General features: G+C 37.6%; 1 protein-coding gene across 1 annotated transcript in view; it reads left to right on the forward strand.

Annotated features, from left to right (window-relative positions):
• LOC149792343 (serine-protein kinase ATM-like) overlaps positions 1 to 21041 on the forward strand; it is a 360810-nt gene that overhangs the window by 274292 nt on the left and 65477 nt on the right. Inside the window, exons 47-48 of the mRNA XM_089970917.1 lie at positions 398 to 608; positions 11334 to 11453. Of these exons, the coding sequence (XP_089827043.1) occupies positions 398 to 608; positions 11334 to 11453 (331 nt within the window). The remainder of the gene's footprint in view (positions 1 to 397; positions 609 to 11333; positions 11454 to 21041) is intronic.

Raw genomic sequence — 21041 nt, forward strand, 5'->3', positions numbered from 1 at the left:
CATGTTTCACATTACATCGTTATTAGTCTTTATCTTGCCTGCATTAACAGAAAGCAAAGCCTATTTATCACTGTTCTGATAGCTGCTGTGTAACTGCTGAAATTTTAGTTTAAGATTTGGTAGGTGATATAAACAGAGGATAAATAATAATGTAGATAGCCGTCCAGGCACATTATACCCAGACATTCATATTGACTGTATTATCTGGTACCATATAGACTCACTGATAAGCTTGGTCCAACAACGTAGACCCTGGTCAGCTGGGGGCATTATAAACCAGCACATAAAAGTCTCTTTTGTTTCTTTTTACTGATTACTCCAAAGAAACTGCTTAAACTTTATTTATTAGTTAGCATATGTCATAAATTCATCTAATACAGACAGTCTCAATTTTTAGTCGCTACTTGAGAACCTTGGAGAAGCAAAGTGAGATTGACCAAGCAGAACTGAAAGCCATGTTGGAGGACAGAACTCAGTTTCTTCTGAAGGCAGTGGAGAACTACATCAAATGTTTATGCTGTGGGGACCAGCACAACTTGAGAATCTTCAGGCTGACCTCATTGTGGTTTAGCAATGCTGGAAATGAGAAGGTTAATCAAATCATACAGGTGAGTTACCTGCCCTTGCTCGGAGCAGCATTTCCTATGTTTGGGCTTACTTTGCCAACAACCCTTGTGAGCTTTTGATAAAGCTCTGCATTTATAATGTGTCATTCATATATTATTATTTATGGCCTTTTTCTCTTTTAGATTCATTCAGTGTGCATGGTCTTTCTTGTTGCCCCTCAGATGGGAACAATTTGTGATGTTTTGTAACAAATTCACAGGGATTTCTCATTTCCTCTCAAGTTACATTAATTTGTTTACATACTGTAACAAATTTATGTGGATTGTTGTTGCCCCTCTAGTGGAATCAATTTGTATTAATAATGTAACAAATTTACATGCATCTTTGTTGACCTATAGTGTGATAATTTTGTATTTTAAACAATTTGTTACAAATTCAGAGGATTCTTGTGGGACTAGTTTGTATAGATATTGTTACAAATTCACTCTCATTTTCAAAAACCTTGTTACATGGACTTTGCTTTAAAAATAACAGAAGAAACTTAAATAATTGATAAAAGCTTATATGATTTAGCTTTTTTCTTCTTTTTTTTTTTTTTATCTGCACAACCTAACAACATTTTTAAATAACCTTTATCAATAAACTTTCCTTTAAGGCATTTTGCTTTGGCATAACATTTCATGAAACACTTTTTCTGCCATTACTGTCACAGCTTTGTTAGATAATATTCAGTATTCATTCATCAATATGACAATGGTAATAAAAAACTTGAACATGCAGGACTTCCATGGGTCAAGAAAAAGTTGGGAATTTTCAGTTTTCAGGAAAGTATATCATTGTTTGACAAAGCAGGGAAAATTGATATTTCAGTCAAAAAAGTCAGGGAAAATCTTAAATTTTGTACCTTCAGTTAGACAAAATTTAATATCGATGAATGCATGGGGGAATGTGTAATATCCATGGCTAGGATTTATTTTTATCCACAATTTCAAATTTTCTTCAGGGCCTGTTCCTTTTTTTTTTTTTTAAACAGGATGGCACTTTCAAATTCAACCAACCCACAACAGAAGCAATTTAAAAAAAATTATGATCCACCATCAGATATGTTTTAATCGAAAAACACTGCCCCCACCAGAAGCATATTTTTAAAACATAATTTCTGGCTATGGGTTAGTGGGCAGTAGAAGTGATAATATTGGGTTGGGGTCAGAAGCGATTTAAATGACAGCTGGCTGGAGGTAATCTACTGAATTCTTTATAGATCATATAATCTACTGCATATTTTTATTTGTAGTCATTCATTATAATCAATATTTTGTTTGTCTGTCAGCCATATATGTCTCTGATACTGTGAAATCACAAATTTTCATGGGGGCTTATTATTTGTAGATGTCATTGATCAATCCCTTAATACCCACTAATTTAACGTCCATGAATACACATTTTATAATAGGGATTTCTATTCTATTACAGACATAATGAGTTTATATCCTTACTAAACTTTCTTTTTACTAAAGTGATCACTATGTTTTGCTATTTTGCTTTTTTTCTTAGGCATGCTGCTTTTGAATAGAATAATAGTTAAATCTTGTATTGCTTTAAATGTGTGGTCAGATGCTATGATTCCTTGTTATATTTTTCAGAAAATGTTTTAGTAAACTTAAAATACATGATTTGTCTATATATAAAAAAACTTTAATGCCTGTGCAAGTGATGTTGCATTATTTCTGCCTACATTTACGCTATGTCATTTCTTGTAAGAACATATATTTCAGTTACCGATGTCTTATTTTTATGCTTGTTGCAAGACTAATATACAGTTTTAAAAAAAAACAAAAGAAATATAGCAAGTCAAACACTTTATATCAGTAATTAAATTTTTAAAAATGGATGAAGGTCAAGGAATCATTTTTCCCAGAGTACTCGTAAAATCAGTGTCATTGCAGTTAACTGTATTGTCAGCAGCATCATCATCATCACTGATGGCCTAGCAGTAACATTCTGCACTTTCAATCCAGTTGTCATAGGTTCTATCTCCCACTTCTAGTCTTTTATATGAGACTTATACCTACGGCCTGAGGGACTTTCATGGCAGAGTGGTATAAGATGCTTGTCTTGTGATACAGATCTGAGGGGCTTTCATGGCCGAGTGGTACAAGATGCTTGTCATGTGATTACTTGCCTCCAATGTGTAAATGAGAATGTTGTCCGTTACTTGTGGAAGGTCAGTGGTACTACATAACTGGGGTTTGGTGTCTCAAAAGTACTTGGATTTTCTTCAGCAGTAAAACTGGCTGCCATATATAGTCTTCATCTCAAAATGGTGTAAAGGCCATAATGATCTACTGAAACCTGAGATCTCATGTCTAAATGACTTTGGCTGTTGGAGATAAACATCAAATCAACAGAGACTCCATGTGCCCAAGTGTACTAATATGCTTGCTTTTACATCACTTGCACATCTCAGAGTTTTTGTCACAAATCAACCAATTTGGGTTGGTGGTCTTTCAGGGTTCTTCCTCCACCTAATATATTGTTAAACACCCCACCCACCCCACAACAAAAACAGACCAAACTAAATCAACCAACTGATCCCCTGTGGCAACAGCATTAAAGATACTAGTCCATCATTTTTGCCACAGCTGTATGAGTTTATAAATTTTGACTCTAGTAATTTTTGTACACCTTTGAATGTCATCAATTATGCCTTTCTGACAGTTACCAAAAAGTCATCATCAGTTTGTACAAATAGATTTTTCATGGTGAACATATGAGATGGAGAAATCTTAGCAATCCTGCATCACACACTGCCAAAAAGTTTACATTTTAGCTCACTCAAAGTTTCTCTAACAATGTCCATTGTTCCAACTAGAACTGTTATAACTTATTCAAGCTATATTTGCCGATATCTGGAGATATGCATCTGTAATAAATATTTGTAACAAAGTATGAGAATGTATCAGTGTTTTTCAGTGATACATTTGAATTGAGCAACAACCAGAATCAACAAACCAATAAATAAAATTATTCACAATTCTCAGGCAGAAGTACAGTGTATACCGATGGAATGGAAAGAAACAGACCAGAACAGATATAAATAACCAGAAGGTTAAAATCGATTTGATACATCTTTTAAGTAGCTGAATTCACATTGGTTTAGTTAACTGTACACCCTTTATTGTCTTCCCTTTGATGTAATTTCTTACTGAAGCTGAAAAATAATGTTGCACACAAAAAAGAGGCACACTTCTACTCACTGTTGTTTTTATTATACTTCTCCATTCTGGCCTGTTCTTATGTCACCTCCCCATACTGTTTGTCTTGTTTATGATATGTATCTAAATTTGTCACTTTTCCTACTACTATACTAATTGTCTGTGAATATGCACATCAATGTCAAATGCAATAGGGAGACTAATCCAAGATTGAAAACCTCTACATTTCTGGATGTATTCTGCTTGGATTCCATGTTTCTGCACAAAACTCAAGAATTCAGGAATCGCTGTACTAATTTAGTTCCCACTGTAAACCCATGCAAACACCATGATATTAAAATTCAATAACTTAAAATTTTGAGTGCTCATAATCATATTTGTATCACTGTAGACACATCTATGACAAAAGCTTTTGTGAAAAGAAAACCATAACAGCTGCACCATTTTCTGGACCTACACAAGTTTGAAATGTGTGCTTTCAATACAGCAGCAGAGAGTCAGCTGCTGATTCAGTAACAAGTCTTCCAAACTCGGGTCTGTAAAGGGATGGAAATTATGTTAATAAAACAATGTCTCTCACTTTTTCAGTTACAAGTAGGACAAGCTCTCAAAAGATTGTTTTTACTAAAATCTTACTTTCATTATCAATCAATCAGGGACAGTCAAACCCACATATACTCTATTTTATCTTCACTGATTCATAGTATGGTTCTTATTCTTTCATATCTGTAGTGAGTCCTCCAACAACTCTCAATGGTTGTAAGCCTTTTTCGACCATGCTGACTGGACACACTGTAAGATAATGTTCAAGTAACAGAAATACCATGGGATAACCAGAGACCAATAAAATCAAATAAAATAGTCAAGTTATCTCCCCTGCATGGATGCTGCCAGGATTTCAGGATTTACTCTTAAGTTTTGTGTTTGTGTGATCTCCAGTGAGGGGGTGGTGGCGGGAGGAATAGCCATTGTTAAATATCTCCCTAACACTTAAACATCTGTCACTCTTTCTTACTGTTCCACTCTGTTAAGGCTCTACTGAAATCAAAATACTCAAAGAGATGTCATCTCTTGTTGTATAGAGATTATTACTGGGATGTCATTGGGCAAGATCACATGGTTGTGGTGGGGTCTTGGTTGGGATGGCAGAAACACCATAGGCATACTCCATATTTGACAGCTAATTACGATGTCAAAAGAATTAAAAAATTTCTAGCAATTCAGTTGGACTCTGATTATATACTTGATTCATAGTCAATGAACAGGTTCTAAAATTGATGTGTTTATTTTGGAGCCATGTTCCTCCATCAATTCAAGATTTGAATATACCAAAGGTGAAATTAGTACAGTTGCATCCTAAACTACTATCATGGCTACTTCAAATGTTATTTAATGTGAGACTTTAATGCAAGAACTCGTAGCTTCAGTGATTTTTGGGTTTAAAAAATTAATTTCTTCTCAAACAACTCAATTTGGTGCAGATTACATTGGTTTTTTTTTAATGATACTGTGAGAATTCTTGATGTGTAAAAACTGCACAAGAAACAAACATCAGATCAGAAAATTAATACCACTGGGAAAATATTGATAGGAATATGCAGAAATAATGATATTATTATTTAAATGGAATATGTGGTGACAAAACAAGTGCTGGTTCTTCAACTTTGCAAAATACATCTTGTTCAACTATTCTGTTGTTCCTAACAACACTGTAATATGGTAATAATTTCTGCACACATGAAGTTGTCCCACATTTTACTTTAGTCCCTTGCTAATTAATAGTTTTAGATTTTACAACAAAACTAAGCACATTTTACCTTTAGACAATAATACATGATTACTAATATTAAGATTGCAAGAAAATAGAAGTTACAATTTTATTAAAAGTCCTGGTACCAGTAAAACTAAAGGAGCGGGTAAAAAAGAATCAGGATGAACAGATTAGTAGTGTAGTAAAGAATCCATATATCAGAATGACATCAAGTATTTGTCATCAGTTTCATCATTAGTTAAAGACACTGCTTCAGAGTGTTGTGTCCTAGATAATAGTAATCCAGTTTGTAATACAAATACCAAATGATGGCTTGGAACTAAGTGCCAGTAGGTCTGCAGAAAATATCACCATGATCAAAATATAAATAGGAAGAACCGAACACAAACAGGACAAACTTTATCCATCTTACTTTGAGTTTACACAGATCAGTCAGTCTCTTATGTTTAATATCATTTCATTTTTGCACATAGAGAGCAAGTACTTCATTTTGTAATACATCTGCGTGATATGAAAGTTTGTCTCATTATTCTTTTGATGCCATGGTGGTTCTGCCAACTAGAGATCTGCACACACTTAATTATCTTGTATGGGGAATCTCTGATGTTCCCTATGAGCATTAATCTGTTAATTGTTTCTGAATTTAATATGATCCTCCTCCTCTGTATATGAATGTTATTCTGTGCTAAGATGTTCCCGATGAGCATTAATCTGTTGTTTCTGAATTTAATATGATCCTCCTCTGTGTATGAATATTATTCTGTGCTGTGAACTCCTTTCATTGCCTGCTGTCTGTTGTTGTTGTAGGGTTTAACGCCATTTTTCAGCACACGATACATAGCAGCCAGTATTAATGGTGGAGGAAGAACCCAGGAAATCCCTGGAAAGAACCACCGACGCTCGAGAAGCTACTGGCAAGCTTTCTCACATACCCACATTGGCCGAATCCAAGACTCGAACCCACGCACCTGCTGTCTGAAGTGCATATGCAAAACTGGCTTGAACAAGTTACTGTTCTTTATGGTTGTGCAATTTTCAACATCTCACAGGTATGACCCCATGGATATTCTCTCTTGGATATCTCTGTTCCAGAAAGAAATGTTTTCTAGAGGTCTCGCTAGGATTTTAAAACTAGGAGTCCAGGACTCCATTTTGGTAAAAATAGGAGTCCCACCAGCAAAAGTTGCAGTCCCCTTATAGCAAACTATGCAAATTATAAGAACTATTGGTTGCCAGTGAGTTTAATTCCTACATTCTTTAAAACACTTAATATAGCTCTTGTTTGTCCATCAGAGTGAGTCTTAATTTTGTCAATCCAAGGAAGGTCTTATTCAAAGCACTAGGCTAGGCATCACACTTTCTTACACTTGGCTTTGTAACTGTCCCATCCAAACTATCAGTTCCAACAACTTTAGCACTCTTCTGAATCTCATTACAATCTTTGTCAGTTTGCCGTTGAGCCCCAAAATACTCATTCAAGTCTAATTTTCAATATGTCATGATTCTGAGGTCACGTGCACTGCTTATTCTGTTGCATTCGGAAATGAACACAGTAATGAAAGCTCAAGTTGTTTATTTGATGTACTGTTATAAATGACCAGATGTTCATCTCTGGGTCTTTCTGCCTCTAAATTCAAGCACTGTAAATATCAGTAGATTTTCTCACCCAGCTGCCAGTCAAAGCCTTTTATCTGCCACCCAGCTATTGCAGCATGTTCTTTTGATGTACTCTTATAATGGTGATATGTACATGAGGGTGGGGCTTTCAGCCACTAAATTCTGTCATTGTAAATATCAGCACAGCTAATTGGTCAACACATTTTCCCACTAAACAGGTGGCTGAAGCAGGACTGGCAAGTCTTTGAATTTTTCTGCCCACCTATTACATGCGTATGGAGGACTCTCACCTAAGTGATTTTCTGCATCCCCAATAATAAATTGACATCCAAATATACATGATTAAGCATTTCCAAGACCTCTGAGTTTTCACTAACATGAACTCTGCCAAAGATTGACTTCCTTGAATCAGTGCTTTGCTGCCTCTTATGCCAGATTTTTCTCTTCCATAATGCTGTATTAGGGTTTTAAGTCCAACATTCCCATAGTCTGCTTGTTCAGACATGGGTATCTTGAATAAATATAACCGGCATATTGTCCATCCAACACATACATCGGACTCGCACTCAGCATCAATTTTGGGCTGAAAATCACACACTGGTATTTCCAGTGACATTTTCCCAATGTCCAACAGACCAATATACATGAAATTCATTATCATCACCAGCCAGTATTTGTCAACTGAAAACATCATTTGAAGACATACCCTGTTGTGATTCAGCCATTTTGGTTTGCTGTGTGGCCCTTACTTGAAACATGCATTTGTAAAACTTCCATGATGAAAATAAGTTTAAAACTACCATAAAATGGGGGCCCCGAGTGGTCTAAAGCGCTTTCTGTTACAGATCACTGCCATCTCACCTCTGTCTGCGTGGGTTCAAGTCTAGGATTTGGCCAATGTGGGTATGTGAGAAAGCTTGCCAGTAGCTTCTTGTGGGTCAGTGGTTTCTTCCCGGGGTTTTCCTGTGTTCTTCCTCCACCATTAATACTGGCTGCCATGCATAGCCTATCGTGTGCTGAAAAATGGCGTTAAACCCCATAACAACAACCATAAAATGCTTGTTCCAGGGCCAGTGAACCAATCAAATTTAGTTTAATTTCCATTCATTTTGAACCGAAGTATCCAGCTCACTGGATGTCACATCAAGAGCTGCGAAACCGCTTCTGGCAGCTCAAATTACATTGCGAAATGCACTTTTAAAGTTACAAGTTTTATATAAAAAAAATTGCATACTGCACAAAGTACATGTTTAATATTCACAATGTTGACATAATTTGCAGAACATGTATCACTGCTTTAAAAGTACGCGAGTTCATACAAATTATGTGCACTCACGTGTATTGACATCATTTTCTGACCCAGTGTTTTATTCACGTTAGACCACATGGAGGGGGTTAGATGCGATTTTAAATATATATTCGGTTTATTTATTTTTTCTGACAACCCCACCAGCGATTTCTCATTTTGTTAACACAACCCACAACAAAAGTGATTTTCCTAACCAACCTTCCACTGTCAGAAAATAGTTTGAAACACAACCTCCTACAGAAGTTTATTTGAAGTAACATACCCTGGGGGGGATATATGTTTTACTGGAACAGCCCTCAGTGCAGAATATTCCATTTTGATGGTCATTGAAGATTTCAAATTAAATTTCATCATCACTTTGTAACATGATGAAAAGTATGGTAATTTGAAATTTCTTGGAACTTGAGCAAACATGTTGGATGTATACTTAAAAACTTTTTCCCATTTTACTTACCACATATAATCATTGAAATATTGGATGTAGGTTTATCATAAGACATTGCCTTGCTAGCATTGATAAATTCTAAGGGTCTTGTAGTTTAGGATATCAACTTGCCTTGCTAGCATTGATGAGTTCTAAGGGTCTGGTCGTTTAGGATATATCAACTTGCCTTGCTAGCATTGATGAATTCTAAGGGTCTTATCGTTTAGGATATCAACTTGCCTTGCTAGCATTGATAGTTCTAAGGGTCTTATCATTTAGGATATCAACTTGCCTTGCTGGCATTGATCAGTTCTAAGGGTCTTATCATTTAAGATATCAACTTGCCTAGCTAGCATTGATGAGTTCTAAGGGTCTTATCGTTTAGGATATCAACTTGCCTTACTAGCATTGATCATTTCTAAGGGTCTTGTCATTGAAGATATCAACTTGCCTTGCTAGCATTGATGAGTTCTGAGTGTCTTGTCATTTAGGATCTCAACTTGCCTTCCTAGCATTGATGAGTTCTGAGTGTCTTGTCATTTAGGATATCAACTTGCCTTCCTAGCATTGATGAGTTCTAACGATCTTATCATTTAGGATGTCAACTTGCCTTCCTAGCATTGATCAGTTCTAAGTGTCTTATCATTTAGGATATCAACTTGCCTTCCTAGCATTGATCAGTTCTAAGTGTCTTGTCATTTAGGGTATCAACTTGCCTTGCTAGCATTGATCAGTTCTAAGGGTCTTGTCATTTAGGATATCAACTTGCCTTGCTAACATTGATCAGTTCTAAGTGTCTTGTCATTTAGGGTATCAACTTGCCTTGCTAGCATTGATCAGTTCTAAGTGTCTTGTCATTTAGGGTATCAACTTGCCTTCTCTAAGCATTGATCAATTCTAAGGGTCTTGCCATTTAGGATATCAACTTGCCTTGCCAGCATTGATCAGTTCTAAGGGTCTTGTCGTTTAGGATATCAACTTGCCTTGCTAGCATTGATCAGTTCTAAGGGTCTTGTCATTTAGGATATCAACTTACCTTGCTAGCATTGATCAGTTCTAAGGGTCTTATCATTTAGGATATCAACTTGCCTTGCTAGCATTGATAGTTCTAAGGGTCTTATCATTTAGGATATCAACTTGCCTTGCTAGCATTGATGAGTTCTAAGGGTCTTATCCTTTAGGATATCAACTTGCCTTGCTAGCATTGATCAGTTCTAAGGGTCTTGTCGTTTAGGATATCAACTTGCCATGCTAGCATTGATCACTTCTAAGGGTTTTGTCATTTAGGAAATCACCATGTTTGTTGTGCGTGGAGTCAACTTAATAGCCAGTCAGAGTGTGAAGTTTACATAAATTACTTGAAAACAATAAAGATAACAGTCAGCTTGTCATTTGAATTCAAATACAGTAAAACATGTCTTGATAGACCATCCTTTCTGCAAACGCTCAAGACAAATTGTACCAAAGAACAGATCTGGGCAAGAGGGCCAGTTTTCAAGGTCAAAATACAGCTGGATTTAAGAACAAAAAATGCCCATAATTACTGTACATATGTTTTTTATTAATGGGTTTTATTAAAACATTACATGCATTCATATAAACAATTTTATACGGAACTAATAATACATAAATCAATAACATTTTAACTGTTATTAGTTCAGATGTCATAGACAAAAAAGAGTTTATCGGCTATTCTTTAATCTATCATCCAATATCCATTGCTCCACCCATCCATTAGCACAAGTTTGTCATCGCTACTCCTAACCTACTTTGAGGATTGCTTTGAAACTTTACAAATACATTGATCCCATATTCCAGTTGGTCCTAAATGAAAAGTGTGACATTCAGGTATTTAATATTGCCAATAGGCAGACATCTTGAAAGCCTTATCACTCCTGAATGGATGGTCATATCAAAATGGGGTTTGCACCAAAGACTTATTATTATGACATGTGCTTTTCAGGCCACAACAGCCATTTTCTTGTTTACAACACATTTTTGAATTTGTTGGTGTTAGACTATGACAGAAGCCTTGTTACCATGATAAAGCAAATATTATTTTAGTTGAGAACAATTAAGTTTTGTTTCATTGTTTGTATGCAAATGTAAATGACCTTATAAGATTTTTATGTCATGATAGCAATTTTTTCTGTTTTTTAAAAAAAACAAATTTTTGGTCCTTTTTATCATGCAGTGTTTTCCAAACACAAATCTAATTACAGAAAACTTTAGGGACAGTCAATAAACAGACTTTTTTTTGCTCATAGTAATAGATTTTGACTTGAACATCGTTAAATCTTGTAAGAAACTTGTAACCTTTGGGAATGTCAGCTCCATCTTCAAGCATTGTTCTTGTTTGATATTATTGTAAACTATGAGGTTATTAATGCATTTTTCACTTTTGACTTGCATGTATGGTGTCTTTTTCAGAACAGTTTATTGGGACTGCAGACGTACAAGTGGTTGCCCTTAATGTATCAGCTGGCTGCCAGAATGGACATCAAGACTCCAAGAGATTCCAGTCAGCTTTTCCTACCAACTCTGAACAAGGTCTGTATTCAATAGTTTCCTTGTATTCCTTTAAGAGCTTGTTTAAAGCATGTTTGTATCATTGAAGATTGAAGTGAGTTCACTACATATCTCCCAATCTTCCATACAATGTTGAGGATTTTTCAAGACATGAAAAGTGTTTCATGGGGGGGTCTCATGTGGAATCAGTGTTTGTGAGCCAAATAAGTGATGTTGTACAATTGAAAATAAATTACCTACTCATGTAGAAAATGTCTACATATTTATATTTGAACAAATTTTTTAAAAATGTTTTCAAGCATTTAGTACACCTTCGGACAAAAATAACTGGCAGACTTAGCAATATCATATATCATCAGCACACACACACATGTACACACAAAGACAGACATATGCACACATCTAAACACAAATAATCACACACCAGGGTTCCCACGCTACCGGGAAATCGGGGAAAAAGTCGGAAGAAATTATTTTGTACTGACTGATAAGTCCTTGAATTTTGCAAATATTGATTGAAAGTCATGAAAAACCCAGGAATTTTCTGCCACCACTTGACACCTGAAATCAGAATATTTGCAGGGTGCAGTATGGATCATTTAGTTGCTTGCCATAAATACACTGGACAACAAATTTTTACAAAAGTCATGTTACTGAAATAAAATTAGTCAATTCTTATCAATTTTTATGTGCTGAACACGAATATGACAGTCAAATTGCAAAATTGGCTCTAGTTTTTTTGTAATCTGCAAGAAATTAATGTTTACATAACGAAATGCATTCCAATAGTAAAAGGTCAACTGTAATAGCCTACCTATAAAAAATCAAGTCATTGACTACATCTTAGATTTCTTCGCCTGTCTCTTGTACAGCTGTTCGGGAGCATCTCTGAGGAGTGTCCAGCAGTAGTCAGCCAGCATTGTAGTGGACCATTTTCCCTGGTATCTTTGTTCCATTGTTGCGATATCTTGATGAAAACGTTCGCCGTGTTCATCACTAACAATACCACAGTTGCTAGGAAAGAAATCCAAATGGGAATGAAGGAAGTGAATCTTTAGAGACATATTGCAGCCAAGTTTCTTATACTTCATCAACATGTCTTCTACTAGTTCCTTATAGTTTTCTGCCCTAACATTTCCGAGGAAGTTTGTAGAAACTAGGCGAAAAGCATTCCATGCTTGTTTCGCATCACCTTCCAGCAAGTTGTTGAACCAGTCATCTTTGAAAAGCTCTCTAATCTGAGGACCCACAAAAACTCCCTCTTTAATCTTTGCTTCACTGAGTCGAGGGAATTTTTCATGCAGGTATCGGAATGCTAGCAAAGTCCGGTCAATGGCTTTCACGAAGTTCTTCATCAAACCTAGTTTGATGTGAAGGGGTGGTAGCAAGATTTTCTGAGCCTCAACCAGAGCTGGGTGTTGGATATTCTTCTCTCCAATGGCTACATTCTGCCTGTGAGTCCATTCCTTCCTCATGTAGTGCATTTCCCTTGCTCGGCTATCCCACTCGCATAAGAAACACATGTATTTTGTATATCCTTGCTGCAGTCCCATTAAAAGGGCAACTACCTTCAAATCACCACAGAGGTGCCAGCTGTACTTGTTATACTCAATGGAATTCAGTAGCTGCCTTAAGTTATCGTATGTCTCTTTCATGTGGACAGCATACGCTACTGGAATAGATGGAAGAATGTTTCCATTGTGCAAAAGCACAGCCTTGAGACTCAGTTTCGAAGAGTCCACAAATAGTCTCCATTCTTGTGGGTCATGAGTGATTTTTAAAGCATTCATGAGGCCCTCAATATCGGAACAGAATATCAGATTACTTTCCTTTCTGAAGAAAGGCTCCAATTGCTGGTGGCGCTTTCGATATGCAGTAATTGTGACATCTTCTTCTAGAAGATTCCATTGTTGGAGTCTTGATCCTAGCAATTCTGCCTTGTTCTTTGATAAGTCCAAATCACGAATCAGGTCATTTAGTTCTTCCTGTGTTATTCTGTGTGGGGTTGATGATGCACCACAGTGAAAATCTGGATCACTGCATGCTGATGGACCAGGAGAAGAACAGGTCGACTCACCTTTGTCTTCGTCAGATGAATCAAGAGAATATTCTGCTGGAGGTTCTGGAATAGGAAGTCCCTCACCATGTGGAACTGGTCTCAATGCAGACGGAATGTTTGGGTAGACTATTCTCGACTTCTTTCGCTTCGTTATTCCGCCGGAAAGAGGAGGAACCAAGCAGAAGTAACAGTCATTTAGGTGGTTGCTTGGCTCTCTCCACACCATTGGGACTGCAAACGGCATTGATGACCTTTTGCAATTCAACCACTGTGAAAGCTGTGTTGTACATGTAGCACAGCATATATGCGGAGCCCAAGGCTTGTCTTGGTCACCAACCTTGCATCCGAAGTAAAGATGATATGCCTTCTTCACTTGAGAATTGATACTTTTCTTCTGGTTGGCAAATGTCACTTCCCCACAAATATAGCAAAAATTGTCCGCGGTATTAACACACTTTCGAGGCATTACTGTTCTTTATTGTACGTAAATGGATAAAATAATAAGTTTTATGTAACAGTAGCTTGAACTGTCTCGCACAACGTCTAAAATATTTTAAATGCTGAACCTATCTGATTGGGCTTTATATAGTACACTGCTTACGTCAGCTTCAGCAGCCGCCTGGCATTAGTATGATAGGCCTACACATGTATAGTACACTGCTGACGTCAACTTACTTCAGCAGCCGCATGGCATTAGTATTGCATTGCATCAGAAAATGATGCAATCAACTGTGGATGATGTGAGCATGATGGTATTATGCAATGTTACATCATTATTCCGGATGTTGCTGCAGTCCTACTGGAGAAATTTACACAGTGAAACATAGAAAATGAGGTATATGAATATCTTCAAAACGAGAGCCAATACAAATTTTTCACGGTTATATTCGTGTTCAGCACACCAAAATACTACAGATTAGGGCCTTTTCAAGTCAGTAATGATTTCACTGTTGACCAGTGATATATATATATGCCAAGCCAATCCAAACACCCATTGGATTAGATTCATCTAGTAGACTTTTATTTTCAAAATCGGCTCAATATCCATATCTTCCCTTACATGGAAGGTATGAAAACCAGTCTAGCATCACAAGAGGCCAAAATGGTGGTGGCAAAGCATAACCACTTACCAGTTGGCCTAGCAAACTTTAAACATTGTTAGATCAAGCGATACATGCATGAAATCAATATGAAAATTACCTATTTTCTCAGAAATTGTGAGTATTAAAATCATTATGTCTTTAATCTGCTGAAAGACAAGATAAAACTATGTCGTTGATGAAATGTGACCTGGTACTCGCAATTTGCATTGCTTATCGCATAAGTACACAAATCTAACAACCCCAGTAATCCTGGTGAATTTTTCTTTGCATTGCTATAAGGGAGTGTCAGACTTCTGTTACAACTGAAGTTCTCATCCAGGAAAATTTTATGAAAAAGGATCTGCAACTGCAAAGAGCAGAAAAGCGCTTCATCCTATATGGGTTGGTCTGTCAATAATTGTTTAAATATGTTAGTACACCACTCCCTCGATAACTCACGCACATCGGGGTCCAGAAACATCGACCGCACTATAAGTGAGGTGCAAGTTATCGAGGGACCTATAAAATAAGCCCATAACCAATAAAGTGATTGACGACATAAAGGAAAAATAATGGTGGGGGGTGTAGGCAGATTATACTGTTGAATACTCACTTTATAATCATGCTGAAATTAACTGTGAATAAATATCTCTTCATAATGGTGTACTTTATTAGTTCCTCATAGGGCAACATTAATTTCAGGATAAATTACAGTATATTGAGGCGATCATCGAAAACATTATTCCACGTGGTTTCCATTCGCTTAACATGTGTACCAATTCACACATTGTGTACTACGTCACTAATTTTTATGTTGAATTGGATACATTCTAGTTTTATTGTTTGATCCAAATTAGACGTTTTTTTTATATACAAAAGATCAACTATTTTCGAGAAACAGTGTCTATCGAACGATAGATAGATAGATTTGAATGCGATAGAAGTAAAATGGAAAACAAAAAAACAAGGGTTAATCAGTACTAACATATTTAATTGGTCTACAAATTTAAAACAAAGTAAATTAGAACAAGTTAATACTTGCCTTTTGTGCCACGCTTGACAAATATCAATTCACTTTTTGAAAAAAATCAGTTAATTTTTTTGTGTGTGTTACTCCTTGGTTTCTCTGCCGCCGAGCAAAATCCCTCAGATTTCTCAACTGCATGAGCTTTACGTAGTCAACATTTTGGGTCTCCAGCCACCTTATGGCAATATCAAAATATTTGATTGCTTCCTGTGCAGGGGGGTGGGGGGTGCAGCATCTGTGTCTGCATCACTTTCAACACTTGTGTTACTCCAGTTAGAATCGTCTTCTGCTGCAAATTTGTTCGTTATGGAATTAATTATTGTTTCATCTGACATGTATTCAGCTGTGGGGCAATCATTGTCAGCACAAATCCACTCCTCCATATCATCAAGAGAAACGCCCATCTCAGGACCATGAGTCTGTACGAATTTCTCCCAAACAGCCTCGGCATTAATGACATCAGTCTCACTGAAACCTTCAAAGTCACTATCGATTTTTTTTTTAATGCAACAAACACTTCCCCATGTTGTTGATCAAAACAAAGCCGGCATGTAAAGCAGCAGGGGGGGCGAATCGGACATTTTGTCCAATCGTCATTTGGTTTAATTAATACTTTCTGCACTCAGCGGATCCGGTGTCGTCAGCGCCCGGTAAAAAAAAACGACGTCGTCGTCGGGGGGGGGTCGTCCAATCGTCATTTGGTTTAATTAATACTTTCTGCGCGTCGATCTCAGTGTCGTCAGCGTCCGGTAAAAAAGTGCGACGACCGCGTCGATGTCATTGCCCCCCCCCCCCCGCTGCTAAGGGGCTATTTACAATGATCTTACAAACAGAGTGATCACTAACTCCTCCTCTTGTAGATCAATTAGGTTATTTGACTGATCGGTAAGTCTAAAATTAATTCTCGTTAAAAACCGATTATGGCATCGCATATAGACCGGATTAATTGGGCTCTCAACGATTAAGAATCCGGGAGGGGCTGTTGGTGAAAATGAATAAAGGATATACCCCTGTTGAGCTTGATTTGATTGCTTGGTATCTACCTGGTAACTCCCTTCGATAACATCGCACACTAGATTGATTGCTATCACCGATGCGATATTTACGTTGTATGGGGCAATATGCCTACCACCCTCTCCGTTATCGTGTCTGAGGATAGTTGATGGACCGAAAAAATCATTAAGAGACTTTCTTAGTTCTGGCGCGTTGTATCCTGGAAACTTGAAATCGGGTAAATCGGCTTCTGTGATATTATACTCGGTTAGGAATTTTTGTTTATTATCATCGCTGCTATTGGATATTATTTTAACGATTCGTTCATTGATATATTCCATGTCTGATATAAGTTGATTTAACACCTCAACGTGTTTTTGTGCTTTTGTTTTCCGTAGTTGTTCTAGTTGCAATCGGTAATTACGATTAATCTCGATAAAAAAACTATCGATATCATTTAAATTAACTGTGACCACGGCGAACGATTCAGGAGTTTCCTTATACGGAAAATACCATTGCATGGTATTCCTGTCTTGAAACATAAACCTACTGGGGAATAACGTGTTTTTCATAATAGACAAATTATCTCGATAACTGGGATTAATCTCATGATATGATTGCGCATTCGTGTGAAATTCCCGCGGACTTTCATGAGGTGGATTCTTGGGCCAACCTAGTATGGTTCTTATTGAACTGTTATAAATATCAACCATATACCCCGGTGTGCTTATTTCAATCGTCGACGATAACGTTGGTTCATGAACCGTAATAGCGATTTTTGATTCTTTTCCTGTGATCGATTTTATCCTGCGTTGAAATTCTTTATTGATTTGGTCTACTTGGTATGACCCAGTTGGTATTGTAACCTCCTTCCAGTCTGGGGTCCCATTGGGTTTATTTGTCCATGCAAAAACCAGCGAGTTATTAGGTTGTTGTCCGTTAAATGCTTCCGCTCGGATATTAGGCCAACTGTGATATACTCGCAATTTTGCCAGCGCTATTTTCTTCACTGGAATCGGAGAAGGGAAGTTTACACTGAATTCTGGCTTCGTTGATGTTATCGATATCATACTTGTTTGTACCAGAGTGGTGTTCTCCGCGATCCGTTGAAGTAATTGAAACCCTTCGGGGTTCAGCGACATTATTATTATTCGCTGTTTCTAGTGTTTAATTTCAACACCGAATATTAACAACCTGCTTGTTTTCAGGAGAATGTTTTGAGCCCATTGAAGTGGTTTCAGCGACGTGGTTTCCAGCTTCCAGTTGAAAATCCTCGATTTTTGACATCGCGGAGTCATACAACTGGACCATCATGGAGAATTCAACATCGGATATAAACGAATTACCTATCGCCAACGAGATCAACCCGGATAATTTCGAGTACGCGTCGGATACTATTTGATGTTTTACTGTATACTCGTTGAGTTTTTTCTGAGAACACGATGATATCTTTCTAGTGATTGCGTTGGCGACTCCAGCAATTGTTGTCGCCGCGGAGATAGCGATTGGAACAGCGATCGGGGCCATCATGGTCACCGTGGATAAAATAACACCGGTACCGGCTACTATACCTGACACCGAGTACACGACCGCGTCGATGGCAGTTATTTTTCGACGGTATTTTTTTATTTTTACACGGTATTGTTCGGAAAGCGTTTTCAAATTCGCGGAGAATTCTTTTACGGTATTGAATCGATATTGATGTGACGTCGGTGATACCTCTGATTCAATTACCTTGGTGGTCATTTTTATTTTAAAAGAGCTAGTGTTTTTAATTACTTAGATCCACTACAAATTCCACATACCATGTAATGTTTGCCCTGGTTAAATTTCTATCAACGGCATAAATTGTGAACGGTTCAGTTGCGTCCTTGTCTATAATTGTTGATATTGTATTGTTAAACCCGGATGAACTCGACGATAATATATTAAACTGCATCATTGAAACCAGTGTCAATCGATAAATACCCTTAACAGTTGCGGTAATATTTACTATATTCTGTGTAGGAGTCCAGATAAATGATCCATGCCGAATCGTGTATACTGTGTTGATGGTGTTCTCATGAGGGATTTTTATTTTTGTCATTTCCTGTAGTCTGTCTTTGATATCTGTAACATCAGCTCTGATTGTTCCTATTTCCTGTGTATGCGCGTCTATATTCCCCTTAATCGCTGCAACATTAGTTTTGATTGTTTCTATTTCCTGTGTATTCTCGGTCATACTTTTTTTGTTCGCTGCAACATCAAGTTTGATTGTTCCTATTTCATATGTATGCACGTCTATACCTTTTTTGTTCGCTGCAACATCAGTTTTGATTATTCCTATTCCCCGCCAATACGCGTCTACATTTTTTTTGTTCGCTTCAATATCAGTTTTGATTGTTCCTATTTCCTGTGTATGCGCGTCTACACTCCTTTTTTTCGCTTCAATATCAGTTTTGATTATTTCTATGTCCTGTGTATGCGCGTCTACATTATTTATGATCGTTGCAACATCAGTTTTGATTGTTTCTATTCTTCGTCTATGCGCGTCTACATTATTTATGATCGTTGCAACATTAGCGCCGATTATTTCTATTTCCCGTTCATGCACGTCTACACTCCTTTTGTTCGTTGCAACATCAGTTTTGATTGTTTCTATTTCCTGTCCATATGCAGTGATATCATTTATAGTTATTGTAATTTCATCCGGTTTGACATTTTTTCTACCAAAGAATTTATCAACGGCGTCATCAACCCTGTTAACATTTTTTCGTAACGAGGTAAATTGGCCCGACAGCGTTGTAAACTCCAAAATACTATTTTTTATCCCTACAAGATTCGGTTCAGTCACCGTCGGGGTCCCAAAAAAACTAGCAGTAAAAAGTTGTATACCGGTGACAGACTTTTGTATCCCCTCGAACTGATTTGCTTGCGCGTTAAATTTATCATAGAAATTTTTTAACGAATTCGACATGGATATATAATTGTCGCCCAGTGTATTTATTTTTCCATTTATCGTCAAGATGGATTCACCTGATTTAAGTCGTCCGTCGCCGGTATATAGCGCGATAGTGTTCTCGGCGGCATTACACTGTCGTGTTAAAACGTCATCCAGCGACACATTACTGGATTTTAATTTACCCTGGCGGTCTTGAAATACAACTATTTTGCCCGGGTCAACACTGGTTAGATTTAACGTATCAGCGATTTCATCCTCGATTAGTTTTTTTATGTCATCGGTGGCGAGCGTTTCCGTGGATTCTTTCAGCGCCGAAAACCGGTCGTCCCCAGATATCAATCATTATTATTGTAAAAAAACACAGTGTTTTTAATTAACCCGCCGGGCCTCTACGACCCCACTAGTGTATTCGTTTGCAACCACATGAGGTGGTTTCCGCGATGATGAAATCGCCGCGAGTACGTTCAATACCTCACGGCCGCATATCGGTGGGTCACTTAATTGCTGTGTTGGCAGCGTGGACTAAAAAACTGGGGCTGAACACGCCCGGATATACCGCATGAACTCGTTCGGCGGGGCTAACCCGTATGAATCAAAATAGACGATCGCACGCAGATCAATTGCGTATGCAACCCAATGAGTTCCCGCTCCGGAGGATTTATCGAGGTTAATTATACCGGTTTCAATATTCCTTGGTTTTGTCGGTAATTGATCCCTCATAAAAACACCTCTGAAGTTTTTTATCGCTAACGCATTTGCGGCATCTATTAAATCAAAATTAGACATAGGAGTCATTGACTCTTGCGTTAATAAACGGTTCCCGGTAGTCTTAGACCCTTCCCCGAGTACCATGAATACGGGGTTCCCGGTAGTCTTAGACCCTTTCCGGCTACGGGTCGTCCTCGTTTCTTTTTTTTATAACCTTTCCCGGTTGCCTTCTTCAATGCCATCCCCGCCGCGGTACCAACGGCTCCTAACGCCGCCGCCTTCGCCACTGCTGGGGCCGCCGCGGCAATCAACGCTGGAATCGTAGCTAACAGCGGAAATATCCCACCGGTCTTTTCCATGTTTTTAATCGCTGCGGCCGAAAAATCTATTTGAACACCCTTTTTATTCTTCATCGCATCATTGAAATGTTTTATTTGACGCGCCGTCAACGATATCTTATGATTAACACCTGCCATCTGTGACGGCTTTAACGTTATTGTGGTTCCACATTGTTTAGCCGACTTTGATCGTAATTTCTTGACTTGACCATCGGTCAACTCTACACCGACAACACTATACGACATTTTTATTGTAAACGCGTTTATGTTTTCAGTTACATGTTTTCCACTGGTGCATCAACGATCCTCATTCGTCCATCAACACCTTCTAACAGCATTGATTTATCGCTGAGAATGACAGCAACCGCTCTATAATTAACATCACCCGGGGCTATACGAGCTCGGAAGTGTATATCAACGACGGACTGTCTCGTTAAATCAAGATGTTCCAGCGAAAAGTA

The sequence above is a fragment of the Sinohyriopsis cumingii genome, chromosome 9, assembly GCF_028554795.1.
Source record: "Sinohyriopsis cumingii isolate HCF-2022 chromosome 9, ASM2855479v2, whole genome shotgun sequence".
NCBI lineage: Eukaryota > Metazoa > Mollusca > Bivalvia > Unionida > Unionidae > Sinohyriopsis > Sinohyriopsis cumingii.